Source organism: Ylistrum balloti, unplaced genomic scaffold, assembly GCF_031769215.1.
Source record: "Ylistrum balloti isolate Yb309-2 unplaced genomic scaffold, AGI_CSIRO_Ybal_v1 Utg369868, whole genome shotgun sequence".
NCBI classification, from domain to species: Eukaryota; Metazoa; Mollusca; class Bivalvia; order Pectinida; family Pectinidae; genus Ylistrum; species Ylistrum balloti.
The window spans coordinates 667,459-681,155 of NW_026782012.1; the positions used below are offsets into that span (position 1 = coordinate 667,459).

Consider the following 13,697-nt stretch of genomic DNA (forward strand, 5'->3'; position numbering starts at 1 on the left):
AATATATTCCGACAATTTGACATCATGAAAATGGGGTTAAAGTTGAGATATTTTCACTTTTCATTCGGTCAAATCCGTATGATGATGATATTTAAGAATTTTACACAAAATTGTTATGATGTGTAATTGTTACGATTAACCACATTGCAATGTTCAGTAACCAATTACGACAGAAGGTCAAGAAAAAACACTAATCACACAGAAATTTTGCAACACCGACGCCACTGAGTCAGAGAGACTTGTGTGAAAGACAACGAAATGCTGAGAAATGACGACGGCGACAATGCATGAAAACAACCCTTTATTCAAGAAACTTGCTTTTAAGTTCTTAACAATGGATATTCACTGGTGCACTTGAGACCAGTATCACAGCGTAAAGTGATTTTAGATGAGCTATCCTTTTCTTCCAATTTTCTTACGGACGCAATACAGCAGAAGACAATTTCCATATTACAAAAAATGCTTGTTTAATGAGAAAGTTTATAGCCAAACTGAAAAGGTGAATAAGACAGTGAGAAAATCAAAGGAATTTCCACAGCATTAAGGACTAGAAATTGCGATCCATCTAAAGCTTTCGCAGGAAGTAGCTGATTGACAAGTTACACCGGTTCTCTCTTTTGGTTGGTTACAAGCGAAATCTAAGAGTTGTAAAGCAACTTTCTAATACAGTTATCAAATGATTACAACATCCCTTCATCCCAAACCTATGTTGTTTGCTACAGATGATCGATATTCCAAGGCCTGTTCTCAATATCACCATTTTCGTGCAAGATTTCGTCAACTGACAAACTCGACAGCAAAGAGTTTCAAGAGATGCAAGTTGATGAAAGAAAATTATGGGAAGTTTGTGATCATATTGATCCCACTGCAAAAAAATATTCAATTTCCTGTTGTTTCGTTGGTTCTCATTTGATAACGTGACATTACTCACTTGAATTATTCACGATTTACATGAACAGCCGGAACAACCTAGCTGAATAAGCGTTTTAGTACATCTAATTATTCTAAACGTTTAGTCTTTATATCTCAAAGAATCTTACAACTGATCCACTATTTCACAGAATCGTCCAATGAAAAATTACTTCAACTATGTTATTAAGATGATTCATCATTCTTAATAATCACCAACTTCAGGTATTTTTTCTTCATTGCCTAATATACAGGCGACTCTGGGGATACCTCTTTTGAAATTGGGTGGATTAAAAGAGGGAAGGCCAATGTTTTTGCTCATACTTCATTTTCTTAATATTTTCTTTATGGAATGAATGAAGTTTCGGTTACAATAGAAAAAAAATTATGGGTGACGTATGTGTCTACTGTCCCCACTGGAAACAGGAAACCCTGTGATTCAGTCTATCTATTCTATCTTTCCCGATCAGTTCGTGACTTTGGCATGTGTCCTAAATCATTGCTACATTGCGAAATGCATGATTTCTGCAAGTGAATAGACGAACGTTCTAAGATTTCCACACGACGCTTGGCTAATTTGAGTGGTTAACCCGAGTTAACAACTCAATTAATTTCCAGTAATTCTGCTCGTTCCTCCTCCTTCCCTGGAGACCACGTTGACATTTTTACTGGCACGTCTATAAACATTAAGCCTTTCCTTGGAATACTCCCATATATATTATACGATTATATACCATTCACTATTGTATCTAGGTTCGAAATGTGATCAAGTGTAATTATCTAATGACATTCGGAGTTCCTTAGAAATTATCTTTGTCTACTATTCTGGTCTTGATCTATTTTATAAAGTCTGCAATAGTTGTCAGTGCTCTGACCTACTTTAGTTAGACAACGTCAGACCAGAAATAATACATAAAATATAATTATATAATATCAGATTAGCAATTGTTTTGTAAAAATCAAAATCATACATTGTTCTTTAAAAAATGACAATGATCCTAAAAATGTTTTTTTTTTAACATTAAACTTCATTCTAAACTTCATGTTTTTTATTTGTTATTTGATAATTACTTCCAAAGACTACAGAAAACCTATGAGGCTTAGGGGAAAAATATTTTCATAATTAATTTGAAAAAACTTTTTACAAAGTATGATGTTTTGACAGAAAATCCGTAGAAAAAATTGTAAAGTTTGAGTCACATTTCGAAAATGCATTATAAATAGAGTAAAGCTTTATAAAGTTGATAACAAAGGCGAACATAGTCTGACAATGTGGCCGTGTAAATTGAAACCAAATATTGGGTTTATTGTCTGGTCATTCATGAGTCTAGAAGAACGACAGGTTGTAAAAAAGTATGACATTTTATCGACCAGAGGTAACAGAATTACTATTGTTAACCACTTCTTTTTCGTACCTAAGGTTTATCTCATATTGTTGATTGTCGTCGCTTGATAACACAAATTTCATGGACGGAATTATGTGTAGAACCTTTCATATTTCGATAACTATTTTACGTTATGTTTCTCGGCTAACAAGCATATTCTACAATTACACAGTCATATAATGTCAGTTTTAATGTCATGTACTGATATATTATTGAAATTAAAACTTTTGATATTAATATTTATTGCAATAACGTTCCACGACAAGATATTTGTTGACATGATCATAGCGATATGAAGCTGGACTTGTTTGTTGCTCGTTTAATCAGCCCGTTGGTCCCGTTGTTGTATACCTTATTCTCATTTGGGATTTAAATAGCGGCTGTCCTAGATGAAGCAGAAGGCTCTAACTATTCTGGAACACCATGTCTTATTTTCATTTCTTGTTTTTAAGGAGTCTTCGGGTAAGTTGTTCTTTCGTTCATAATTTGTCTTAGTTTTATTGAATTTGAGTTAGGATCACATGTTGTTTTCTTTTTTATTTATTCTATCGTAACCTGCATACCATGCATAAGTCATTGGAATAGCGACACGATTCAGAATCAGAATACACTTGTCAGATCAATGTAAAATCAGAAAAAATATCAAAGTATGCGGATAGAACTTGATATTACTTTTGATCAATTTTTGTGGCTTCAGTCTCGGTCTAGGTCTCAAAATGTATGTCCTAGAAGGACGATACAGCTATAAGGTCAATTCATTATTTAGGTCTACTGTATCCAATTCTTATAATCAAACTGCTTTTTACTTGCGTGTCTTTTGTACAATCATTGCGACCTGTTTTAAGAAGCTCTTCGATGAATCATCCTCGTATGAAAACAAATATAAGTCAATTTTTCTCATGGTATACCATTTGTCTGTTTGAACTCTCGACGAAGACAAAAATATTTACATATACAAAGAGAATACATGGTCAGTGTCTGAAACTTTAAGCTGTATTTTTGCTAGGGTGAAGACAGATATATTTATACAGTGCAAGTTGTAGGATAAAAATGTTTATGTACTTACCCATATAACAATTTACCTACCTGCACATGCGAGATTGGCGATAAACATATTCATTCTAGACTTGATCTTCCTGGATAAAAATATGAGGAATAAGACCAAGGTGTTTGTTATCATGGTGACCAGAAACAGGACGCACATGAAAGCGACTTGTGCCGTCTGAAAGAAATGAAATAGAATAACAATACATAGGTTATTACAACGAATTATAGTTTGGTGTCGTATACTCGCCTCTACGTGGGTTTTAATGTAAAGGAAACAATTGGAAAACACACCACAGGAGATAGCTTACGCGACAGAATATATAAAGATCGTTAAAAATCGATTATATTTCATGACGATTATGACACTATGTATGATCATTACAGAAAATACTTTATTATATGTATATATGTTTGTTCGCTGGGTTTATTGCCTATCAACAAGATAAGATAATGTAGACTATCGCTGAAGCTACCTAACTGATTGACATACGAGTCCGTCGTATGCAGTTCAGAAACAAAATGGTAAATATCTTGTTACACAATCCAACAGTACAGACGATCTCAATCTTCCGGAGAAACACAATCTGTCCATAATCGGGATCCCAACCCTTTTTATAGCCGATAAAACCAAGACATGCCGATGCGTTATAACTTCATTCTAAGTTAAATTTGGTTGAAATGAGAGCAATTGAGATGCAGAGACACATAAAATAAGGTAATTTGTTTCGTAAGGATAAGCGCTTCTACATTAATGACAACAATCTTATTGAACATGTGGGTTGTTCAAAGTAAGGAAGCGGCGACATATTGGAAGGGGATTTAAAATTAAAAAAAAAACTCATTGTTTCTTTCAAACTTAATATCAATTTGAAAAATAACTATACCATTCAAATGACTTCTTCTTAATAACTATATGGCCAAGGGGTGGTGATATTAGGCCTGTAGTAGTAATGAAGAGCTACCAACTTTATTAATATGAATTACCTTGACGTACATTCAAGGCCACAGGGGTCAAATTTATCAAAATTTTTAAACAAGTTATCAATGACCACAAGGCCAGTGGTCTTGATTTGGTCATGTATCATGTTTTTTCAACATGCAATTTGTCCGGGGAAATGGCATTTGTGTAGTGCATGTATAAAGAATAGGATTTCACCGACATCTGCTTAAGAAAGCCTTGATAACTCCATTCAAAGATGAAAGATAATCCCGGAAAACGAAGTCACATTTTGATGTCTCTGTAATTCCTAAACTAAAGCATTGGTATTCCTTACTTAGCGTTGAATCTAAGTCAAAGGCCAACAGAAAAGTATCTCAAAGAGAGACATTGAGAAGTAAAAAATAGATAAATAACAAAAACAAAATCCTGTTGTAAATATCATTCAATCATTTGAATATTTGATAATTTTTAACGGTGTTCGCCTGTCATCCATTTCCGTTTTAATGTTTATTCAATGAATACATTGAAAAAGGACAAAAGTTGCTAGCCGTGATATTTTTCAGCTTAATTGCTTACATCTGCCATGTTATGATGACTCCTAATGAAGTGGTTATCGAATAGATATTCTACTTATTTTCGAAATTCTAAGGACATTTGATTTTTTTTTATTTCATTAATGGTGGTTAAAGGATGACAAGCGATTTTGATACAATAATGTTTTCAATAACGAAAACAGAATACCACCATGTTAACAGAATCTAAATTTACACACAAATGTAAAGCAACGGGGACACAAGGGCAAACCACGAACAATTGATATAATTCAAAGGAGAATAAGACGAAGTGTTCTGAAAGAGTAAGCGTCTTCTGCTTCAACAATCATTACTTGTTCCATATCTGAAGCGATTTTGATATAATTACATATACATTTATATATACAAGATTTAAACTGTATCTTACAGCTATTTCGTCCTTCTAGGTCTAAATTATTGACACCTTTGAAGCAATGTCGAAAGATCCAAAAAGTACATATATATATAGATGTCAATAACAGCTGGATAGGTGCATTAATCGCAAAATTGACAAATTACGTTGTATACACATGTAGAAATTTTACTCAATAAATTGAAATTTTCCCTATTGACGTTATGTATTCTCAAATTCATAGCTGGGTGATTGCTCAACTAGTTGAATGAAATCTGGACGTCATTTAGAGTAAACCGTGTCAAGAAAACGTTTGATTAAAATGTTCTAGAAATACTACAATATCACCAGAGAAATATCAGCTTTCCGCTTGACAAACGCAACGGCAAGTGACATAAAATCAATTACGTGCCATGCTTGTTAACCATTTCCGTAAACTTAAAATAATGTTTTTCCGGTATACGGAAACTCTTAATGATGAATTATGGGCAATACAGTAAAGAAACAAGAATTTGTGATTCATTGCTCGAAATCAATGTCAAATACTCACGTGTGGTCTAATTCACAAAGTCAATGACACGTGAAAACAAATATAGTTCTTACTATTTAGAGGATTAAAAGACACAAGTGAATAAAATGTTTAAATACAAATTTAAAGTTAGAATTTGTTCCAAGTTTTATGGAGTTTGAGTTTAAATTGTGATTATGTTGCCATGCTTGTTTATTTCTTGATGTTTTTTTTATATATACTTTATTGAATATGTTGAACAAAGCATTTATCAAATTGATGTTTTATACTCTGATGTCCGATGTGTTACAGTCTTTTAGAACTCTTGGCCTGCAGGTAGGGCGTAATATAAAGTTGACCTCATTGGATGACCATAGTGACCGAATACGCTCAGAATATATATTTTTTCTCATTGAAGATAGTTTCTCATACTAGATAGTGTCTTTTAGTGTTTCTATGTTTAAGAGTCTGTATGTGTGTATTAAAATTGAATTAATTATCCTTAACTACATCACCCCAGCAACAGCGTTTTTCATTGTCTAGCAGCTCAAGGACACATCACACTCTTTCGCAGGTTATCGAACTCATTACCTTTCATTTAGAACAAATAACAATGCATCTTACGGGCCAAAATAGAGATACCACCAATTAGCATCAGGCACAGACGTATCCAAACGTTTCCATTTGGTTGTAATTTGACACGAAACATGAAAGTAAGGTTTTGAGATCATATTAATCACCACACACATCTTTATATATATGTATAAGTATTAGCAGTTTACTGCATCATTTTTATTGTGATGTGAACACAAATTCTCACTAAACGATATTGATGGTTTTAGAACTTCCAGCCTAAGATAATGACGGCGATGATGCTTGTTAGTTTGCCTGTTGGTTACGTTGTGGTATACCTTGTTCTCATTTGAGAACCTTATATTACTTACTTGAATTAAACAAGATTTACATAGTGGATATCGTCGATGAAGCAGAAAAAGCTTAACCCTCCGGAACACCTGGACATTTTACTTTTCTTTTGCTTTTTCAGGAGTTTCTGTGTAAATCTTTCTTTTGATCGTTCGTATTAAGGGCAAGTTCTACTGAATTTAGATTTGGATTTTTTTTCTCTCCATTGAAGGGCAATGGTCTTATAAAAACTATGTCAGCAAAACATCCGAATTAAAAGACAAGTCAATTTTATACAAATATGGGGATCATTTTCATCGCAGTTTTCTGATTATGTGAAAATAAATACCAGAAGATTTTTAGGAAAAATAAATGAAGTGGGGATGAGATTGTACTTTTCCTGTTTGTCAATATATATAGATATGGCAATTTCTGATATGAAATAGACACTGCCGGAAAACAATCACCGATGTAGACATATAATGTATATATCAATTTGAACTGCCTGTTTAATAGCGTCGCTCAATTTTTAATTCATTATTTTAATGGAAATTTCGTTTTAAGAAAATAAAAATAATGTTTTTGTAATGCAATACAAAATAACATTCCAATTCTGTACCTGCTGGCACACAACGGTTCTTTACCCTTTTCACACACAGACAGAGATCTCTAGGGAGTATAGCAAACATTTATTTGCAGTTACAGGAATGAATGAGTAATATAGGTGGAATCAAACTTTAGAGTTATATTTCTTGTACTGCCAACTACAGGAAACAAAAATCAAACAGACAAAAAAAATTAAATAAATAACAAATATTAATAAAGTCAAATTATATTGAAAAGCCAAAACTTGCAGTTTCTAGCTACTAGGTCCAATATAAAGGTTACTATAAGAATTTTAAGATAAATTAAATTTTTTAAGGATAAATAAATAACAAACGTAAGATGTCAAAATTAGTAATGTCGTCTTGCGGCCGTCATTAATATCAAACAAAGCTCAAATTATAGAGAACACAATAAGGACCAATACTATTAATGGGCATGATTGTTTTTGGGGATGGTGATTACCGTTAGATACCCCCTGTGGATAGAGGTTAGAATATATCCGCTGTGATAAAAGTCCACTGAAACGGGCAGCATATCTGTCGTGCGTTGCGTCACTTTAGTGCTGGGAGATAGGATCCTGATGGTTGAGGGGCGGTTACGTGTTTAGGGTTTTATTCTTCAGATATTTGCATGATCTTCCTCAATTCATCACTTTGGCCTCTATCTCAGTAAATCGGGTGAACATTGTGACCCTCAGTGATTAATCGGCTTGTCATGCCAAGCCCTGGGTCAACTGTATGTCTTAAGTGTTAGAATTAGAATTCTGTTTTTCGAGTATACTATATTTGTATCCTTGGCACTCGAGTACTGGAGGTCCGTACCGTTAGAAGTGTCCCCTTGTTGGACAGGTCGGTGAGAAGCACGGGTAATGAAATCTTAACACATAGTTATGGGCACAAAAAACCAAAATGAACGGCCTTGTCCTTCATAATCAGACTCAGAAGATGAATATGATTTCAGTCAGTTGATCGTAAAACGATCAGTGGGAAAGGCTAAACCAATGTCATCCTGATACCACCCTGTCAACATGCGGTACTCCAAAGAGTATTTAAAACCTTCTGATGGAAGTAATTCGCAAGTAAGAAGCCATGATTCTTTAAGGAATGACAATTATTTTGACAGAACTGTGCAAGCTGTCCCTCATTCCCCTCTGAACACATCAAACGGCGTTACATGTTGTTCATATCTTCAGGGAGAGAGTGAGGAGAACATACACAGTTACTCCGATGAAAAACAACAGAAGGTCAACCATGTTAAATGGATCAACGCTTTCTTTCTTACTTATAACACCTCAATTTTACCAAAACGTGTGAAGTTGGCTATGGGAGTGTTGGTGTGGAGGTATACATCCAAAATCCACTTCGATGCTTCTCTTGCCAGAGATTTGGTCATCATTCTGATAATGTAAGAAACAGAACGAACTGTGCTAAATGAGTAGTTGTGGGCCGCAAAGATGATTCATCTGATCGTGCTTGTTATGGACCTTCATGTAAATTACACCTACAACATTACTTTTCCTGAGACAAGGAAGATGGTTTAAACGCCTATATCGGGTCAATTCTATGCCAGTCGTGGAAAGGCTGGCATTACGATCATGCAGACCCGTGATGCTGCTACACAGACATGTGATGCAGGGACACAGACTGACATGGTGTGTAACAGTCATTTTGACCTACGGCCTTCTGCATCAAAGCCTTCTTCAACACAGTCATCGCAACCGCCACAAACACCATCAAAACAAAGTCAGAAACCTCAATCGCCAACAAAACCATATCTCAAGCAAAAAGGGAAAAACGAACCTAAGAAAAAAAATCAAATATCCTCAGATAGAAGGAAAAAAAGGTCTAACGACCCAATTAACACCTTCAACAAAGTCGGCTCTCTGGATATGGAGTACCAGGTAGCTACTTCCAAATCCTCCAAAAATCTCTTTTAAAATTGTCAAACCACCTTAGGTTTGAACAAGTTGTCCAGCTGATAATCAATGGTCCCCGTCTTATTTTCATTGATATTATTGATAATGGATACAATAATCAAATGGAACTGTAAAGGTCTTTGATCCAATATTAATGAAACTCAAGAACATTACCCTAGTGAAATCTGTCTTCAAGAAATGCTTACCAAAGCCGAAACAAACATCACTTTCAAAAGATGTTCATTGTTCGGTCCTGTTAGGGACAAAGCAACCGGAGAAGTCGGTATCCTGGTTGACAACCAAGTTCCTGATAGAAATATACAATTGAATACAGACCTCCAAACAACTACTGTTATGTTACATTCCATAGGACGCTTACAGTATGTTCTATCTATCTCCCTTCAAACACTGATTTTACGAACAACGAACTAGACGAACTCCTCTTATCGAAACTGCCTCCTCCATTCATGCCTCTGGTTGATGGTTTAATGATCATAACGATCTTTGGGGTTCATCCGACACAAATGACAGAAGAACAAAACTTAAAAATAAAATATTTTGGAAAATAAGCTTTGTCTTTACAATAATAAATGTCCAACTTATTGGCATCCTTCCCCTGGAACATTCACTCACCTTGATTTAACGTTATGTCACCTATCATTGTTACTTGATTACGAATGGACGGTACATGACGATTCCTGTGAAGCGACCACTTTTCACTATTTCTAAGCAATAGTGGATCAACAGAGAGCGATCGTGTACCTCATTAGAATTTACATAAAACAGATTGGAATAAATTTGAACATCTCAGTATCAGAATTCTAAACACAATAAATTTCCTTTATTAACGAACTTCTTGAGGCAGCAATAACTCAAACAACTATAAAATTATTAGGACAAAAGTCCGTTGAACTATATGATTACACAAAAAAATTAACTTAAGTGTCCGAATTAAATTCCACTACATCAACCAAAAAGGATAGGATTAAACGAATTAGCGGTCAATCATCCTTCCAAACGATGGGGCATCTGAAAACAAATGAAAAATTAGCCACATTGAAATTTGATACTGCAAATGCTTTAACATCTGCCTTTTTTAAAAAATCGTCTGCATATAATCATTTCAAAAACTTTCATGAAAATTAATACCTCTGAAGGAAAAATCTAAATTGAAATTCTCTTTCGAAAACAATCAACCTTCCTCAATGTTAGAATGCAGAAATCAACTGACTCGGCATAATTATATATAATTATATTTTTAGGTCGGCTAATGTTCCAACGTCATGAAAAATGGCAACTGTAATTCCTATTCCCAAACATAGTAAAGATACGAAAGATCCCTATATTTACCGCCAAATATCACTCACGAGTTGCGTTTGTAAAACTATAGAGCGTAAAATTAATTCAAAATTAATTTGGTATTTAGAATCAAATCATATTATATCACCCCTACAAAGCTGCTCTTGATCTATGAGAGGTACCAACGATCATTTAGTAATACCTGAATCCTTTGTGTGTGAGGCTTTTTGAAGGAAGGAGTACTTGATTGCGGTTTAAGGCTTACGACACATTTTTACAAATTAACGATATTGTCAAAACTTTATCTCCTTCAGTGAAGTGCGCTCTTTATGTCCATGACTTCATTATATGCTATCGATCTAAACGTATGAATACTATTAAATGACAGCTTCAAAAGTGTTTAAATAACTTTCATATTTGGGCAGATGAAAATGGATTTACATTTTCTCAATCAAAAACACTTTGCGTACTTTTTTGAAAAGACAACACGACGATCGGAGTCTGTCTCTTTGTGGTGTACCCATTCCAGTTGTTGAGCAAACCAATTCCCTGGTGTGATATTCGATAGGAAATCATCGTTCTTTCCACATATGCAATTCCTTAAAGCCAGATGCCTTAAGGCATTCCTGAATAGTACTGAATTATGTCCTACACCTGTTTAAGAGCTGATAGAAAAGTTTTGCTATGACTTCATAGAGCTCTCATTAGATCAAAATTAGACTGCGGTTCCATTGTGTAATAATCTGCTAGACATTTATATCTCAAATTATTAGACACTGTTCATCACCAGTGTCTGAAGCTCGATCTGGGAAATAAGACCACACCTACATCAAGTTTATGTGAAATAAATTGGCTAAATTCAGCTAAAGTCAAATACTTAAAATCCTTGTATTTAATCCAAAATATAATACCTCGTTTCAAAACAAAACAAAGATCATTTCAAAATCGGTTTTCTGGTTCCCGCTCTTTTACAAAACATAAATATTGATATTGAACAAATTCAGTCATTTCGATAGATAGAAATTCCACCCTGGCTCTCGAATTCACCTAAAGTTGACTTTTCACTTCATCAGACACTGACAGTTGCACCTTCTATTTACCTCCCCCTTGAACATATTCAAACAAAGAAAGTAATGAGAGTTGTAATCCATTCCGACTTTTTTTTGTACTTAAGTCTTAGCAATAGAGATATCGACAATACTTTCATTCGTAATACATTAATACTATATCATGAACTTGCCTCGTATTGTTTTTGCTCGGCTCCTGGGCACAAAGGAGCAAGGCAATGAAAAAGAAGATCATGCCGCAAAGACAGCTTTATCGCTTCCACCTATTGTTTTTAAACGTCCTATACTGATTTAAAACCATACTGACCTTTTTATGTGTTGACGGGTCGTTAAGATTGTGATAACAGTAATAATAAAGCCTTTAGATATCGGAAATCAAAACTGCGGCTAGCAGCCGATTTACATCCAATGAATTTGAATCTGTGAACAATTTTGCAGCCTTCTTTACAACTAAGGAACCTGGATATGAGGCATGTACAACTATGCACTATATTGAAAATGTCGTTCAAAGTCTCAAGGATATGACTTTGGTGCTTCTTTTGATAAACGAGAAATTGTTTACTGAAGGGACGGACGGACCACGGAAGAAGAGTAATATGAAAGGCCCATCAAGAAAGGAGACTCTTTATCAGTACAACGAAAAAGAAAAGCTAAAAACAGCAGATCATAAATAAGGAAAACCATGAAAGGACACCATTAGAAAGGGACAGCGTGTAAACAAGAAATCATAGCAAGAGGAAGACAAAAATAGAATAGCAGAACAAAATTTAAAATGGTGGAATCTCTCTATTTTGTTTTTTGGTTTGTTTTGTTGATGAAATGTTACAAAAACATGCCTGTTTTAAAATATCTTTTTGTTTTGTTTTGGTTTTTGTTTGCTCGTTACCGACTTTATAACAATTTATTTGGTAACACAAACATGATATTGTTACGTTTCATTTATAAAAATGAGACAAATCTGACTCTCTAAATTTTCTATTTTACAAGTTGTTTCTTGATATGCAATTTAATCTGATATATCATCTGACTTTTACTTGTTAATTCTTTAAATTTAGATATGTCATTATTTCACATTCCTAAGGCGCAACATCTAAAACCACTTGCACGCACACTTTTTATAAATATAGCAACGAGGTCGCATTAGACTGAAATAAGGTTTATTTTAATGAGAAACTATAAAATTTTAATAGGATGTCAATACATACAGCCCCTTGTATCACTGACGAGGGATGAAACAGTTGTAAGACGCTTTTTGCGTCATTATCTGTCTCTGCTGTATTTTGGATTGTAAATTGGATGTAGGTTACACCAAAGAATCATATGAATAGATCGAAACGTATTTGTTTCACCTTCAGAGTGGATTTGAAAGCAATAGGTCTATTATATCAAATTGAAAATATGTTTGAGTAGAGAAACGCATTTTATAACGTTGTCCTTGTGTGAAATTACAATATTATATTTTCCAGAACTTAGAACTGTTTGAATGCCAGTTAAAAAAACCAAAAACAAAAACAAAATATTCCCAAATAGCAACAAGAAGAATAAGACCAGGTGTTCCGGAATGATTAGCAATTTCTTATTCATCGACGACACGACACCTGTCTTGTTTATTTGATCAAGCCAAGTAAGAATTGTCACGTTCTCAGAAAACAAAATATTTATTTATATCACATTTGTTGCGTAGAGAGTTGTAGGATACAATAAGAAAGTGAAATAAAGCAATGACCTTTAACCCACGTGCATTAACGATTCACACTCACACATACTTCCCGTTATACAGGTTTGAAGGTTCGGAAGGAAGTGAATCATGACGAGCAGTTTATGTGTGTAATTTGGTAAGCTTGTTAACCAATCTAACTTGTCACTGAGTGCATCCTGAACAGCATCACTGTCAGCATTGAATCCAGTCATTATCCTTTAGTAGGAACTAACTAATGGGTTTTATTGGCACGTTCACTGTGACTGTATTATAAATGAGACTCTGCTTACAACAAGTAGTGTGAAACGTCTATTTAAATGGTTATAGTAATTGTACGTTTGAAGTGCGACATAGAGGACATTGGTCATTTCGTAGGACAGAATATTAGAATGAGTCGTGTACGAAATAAACCAACACGATTCTAGGCCATAGCGCTGATTGATCTGTTAAAATTATCGTACTGTTTGTATTGACAATGAACGGAAAGGAAGATCT

General features: G+C 34.4%; 1 protein-coding gene across 1 annotated transcript in view; it reads right to left on the reverse strand.

Moving 5' to 3' along the window:
- Window positions 1-13,697, reverse strand: part of LOC132545948 (cardioacceleratory peptide receptor-like) — a 51,423-nt gene that overhangs the window by 14,387 nt on the left and 23,339 nt on the right. Inside the window, exon 2 of the mRNA XM_060209629.1 lies at window positions 3,381-3,516. Coding sequence (XP_060065612.1) covers window positions 3,381-3,516 — 136 coding nt within the window. The remainder of the gene's footprint in view (window positions 1-3,380; window positions 3,517-13,697) is intronic.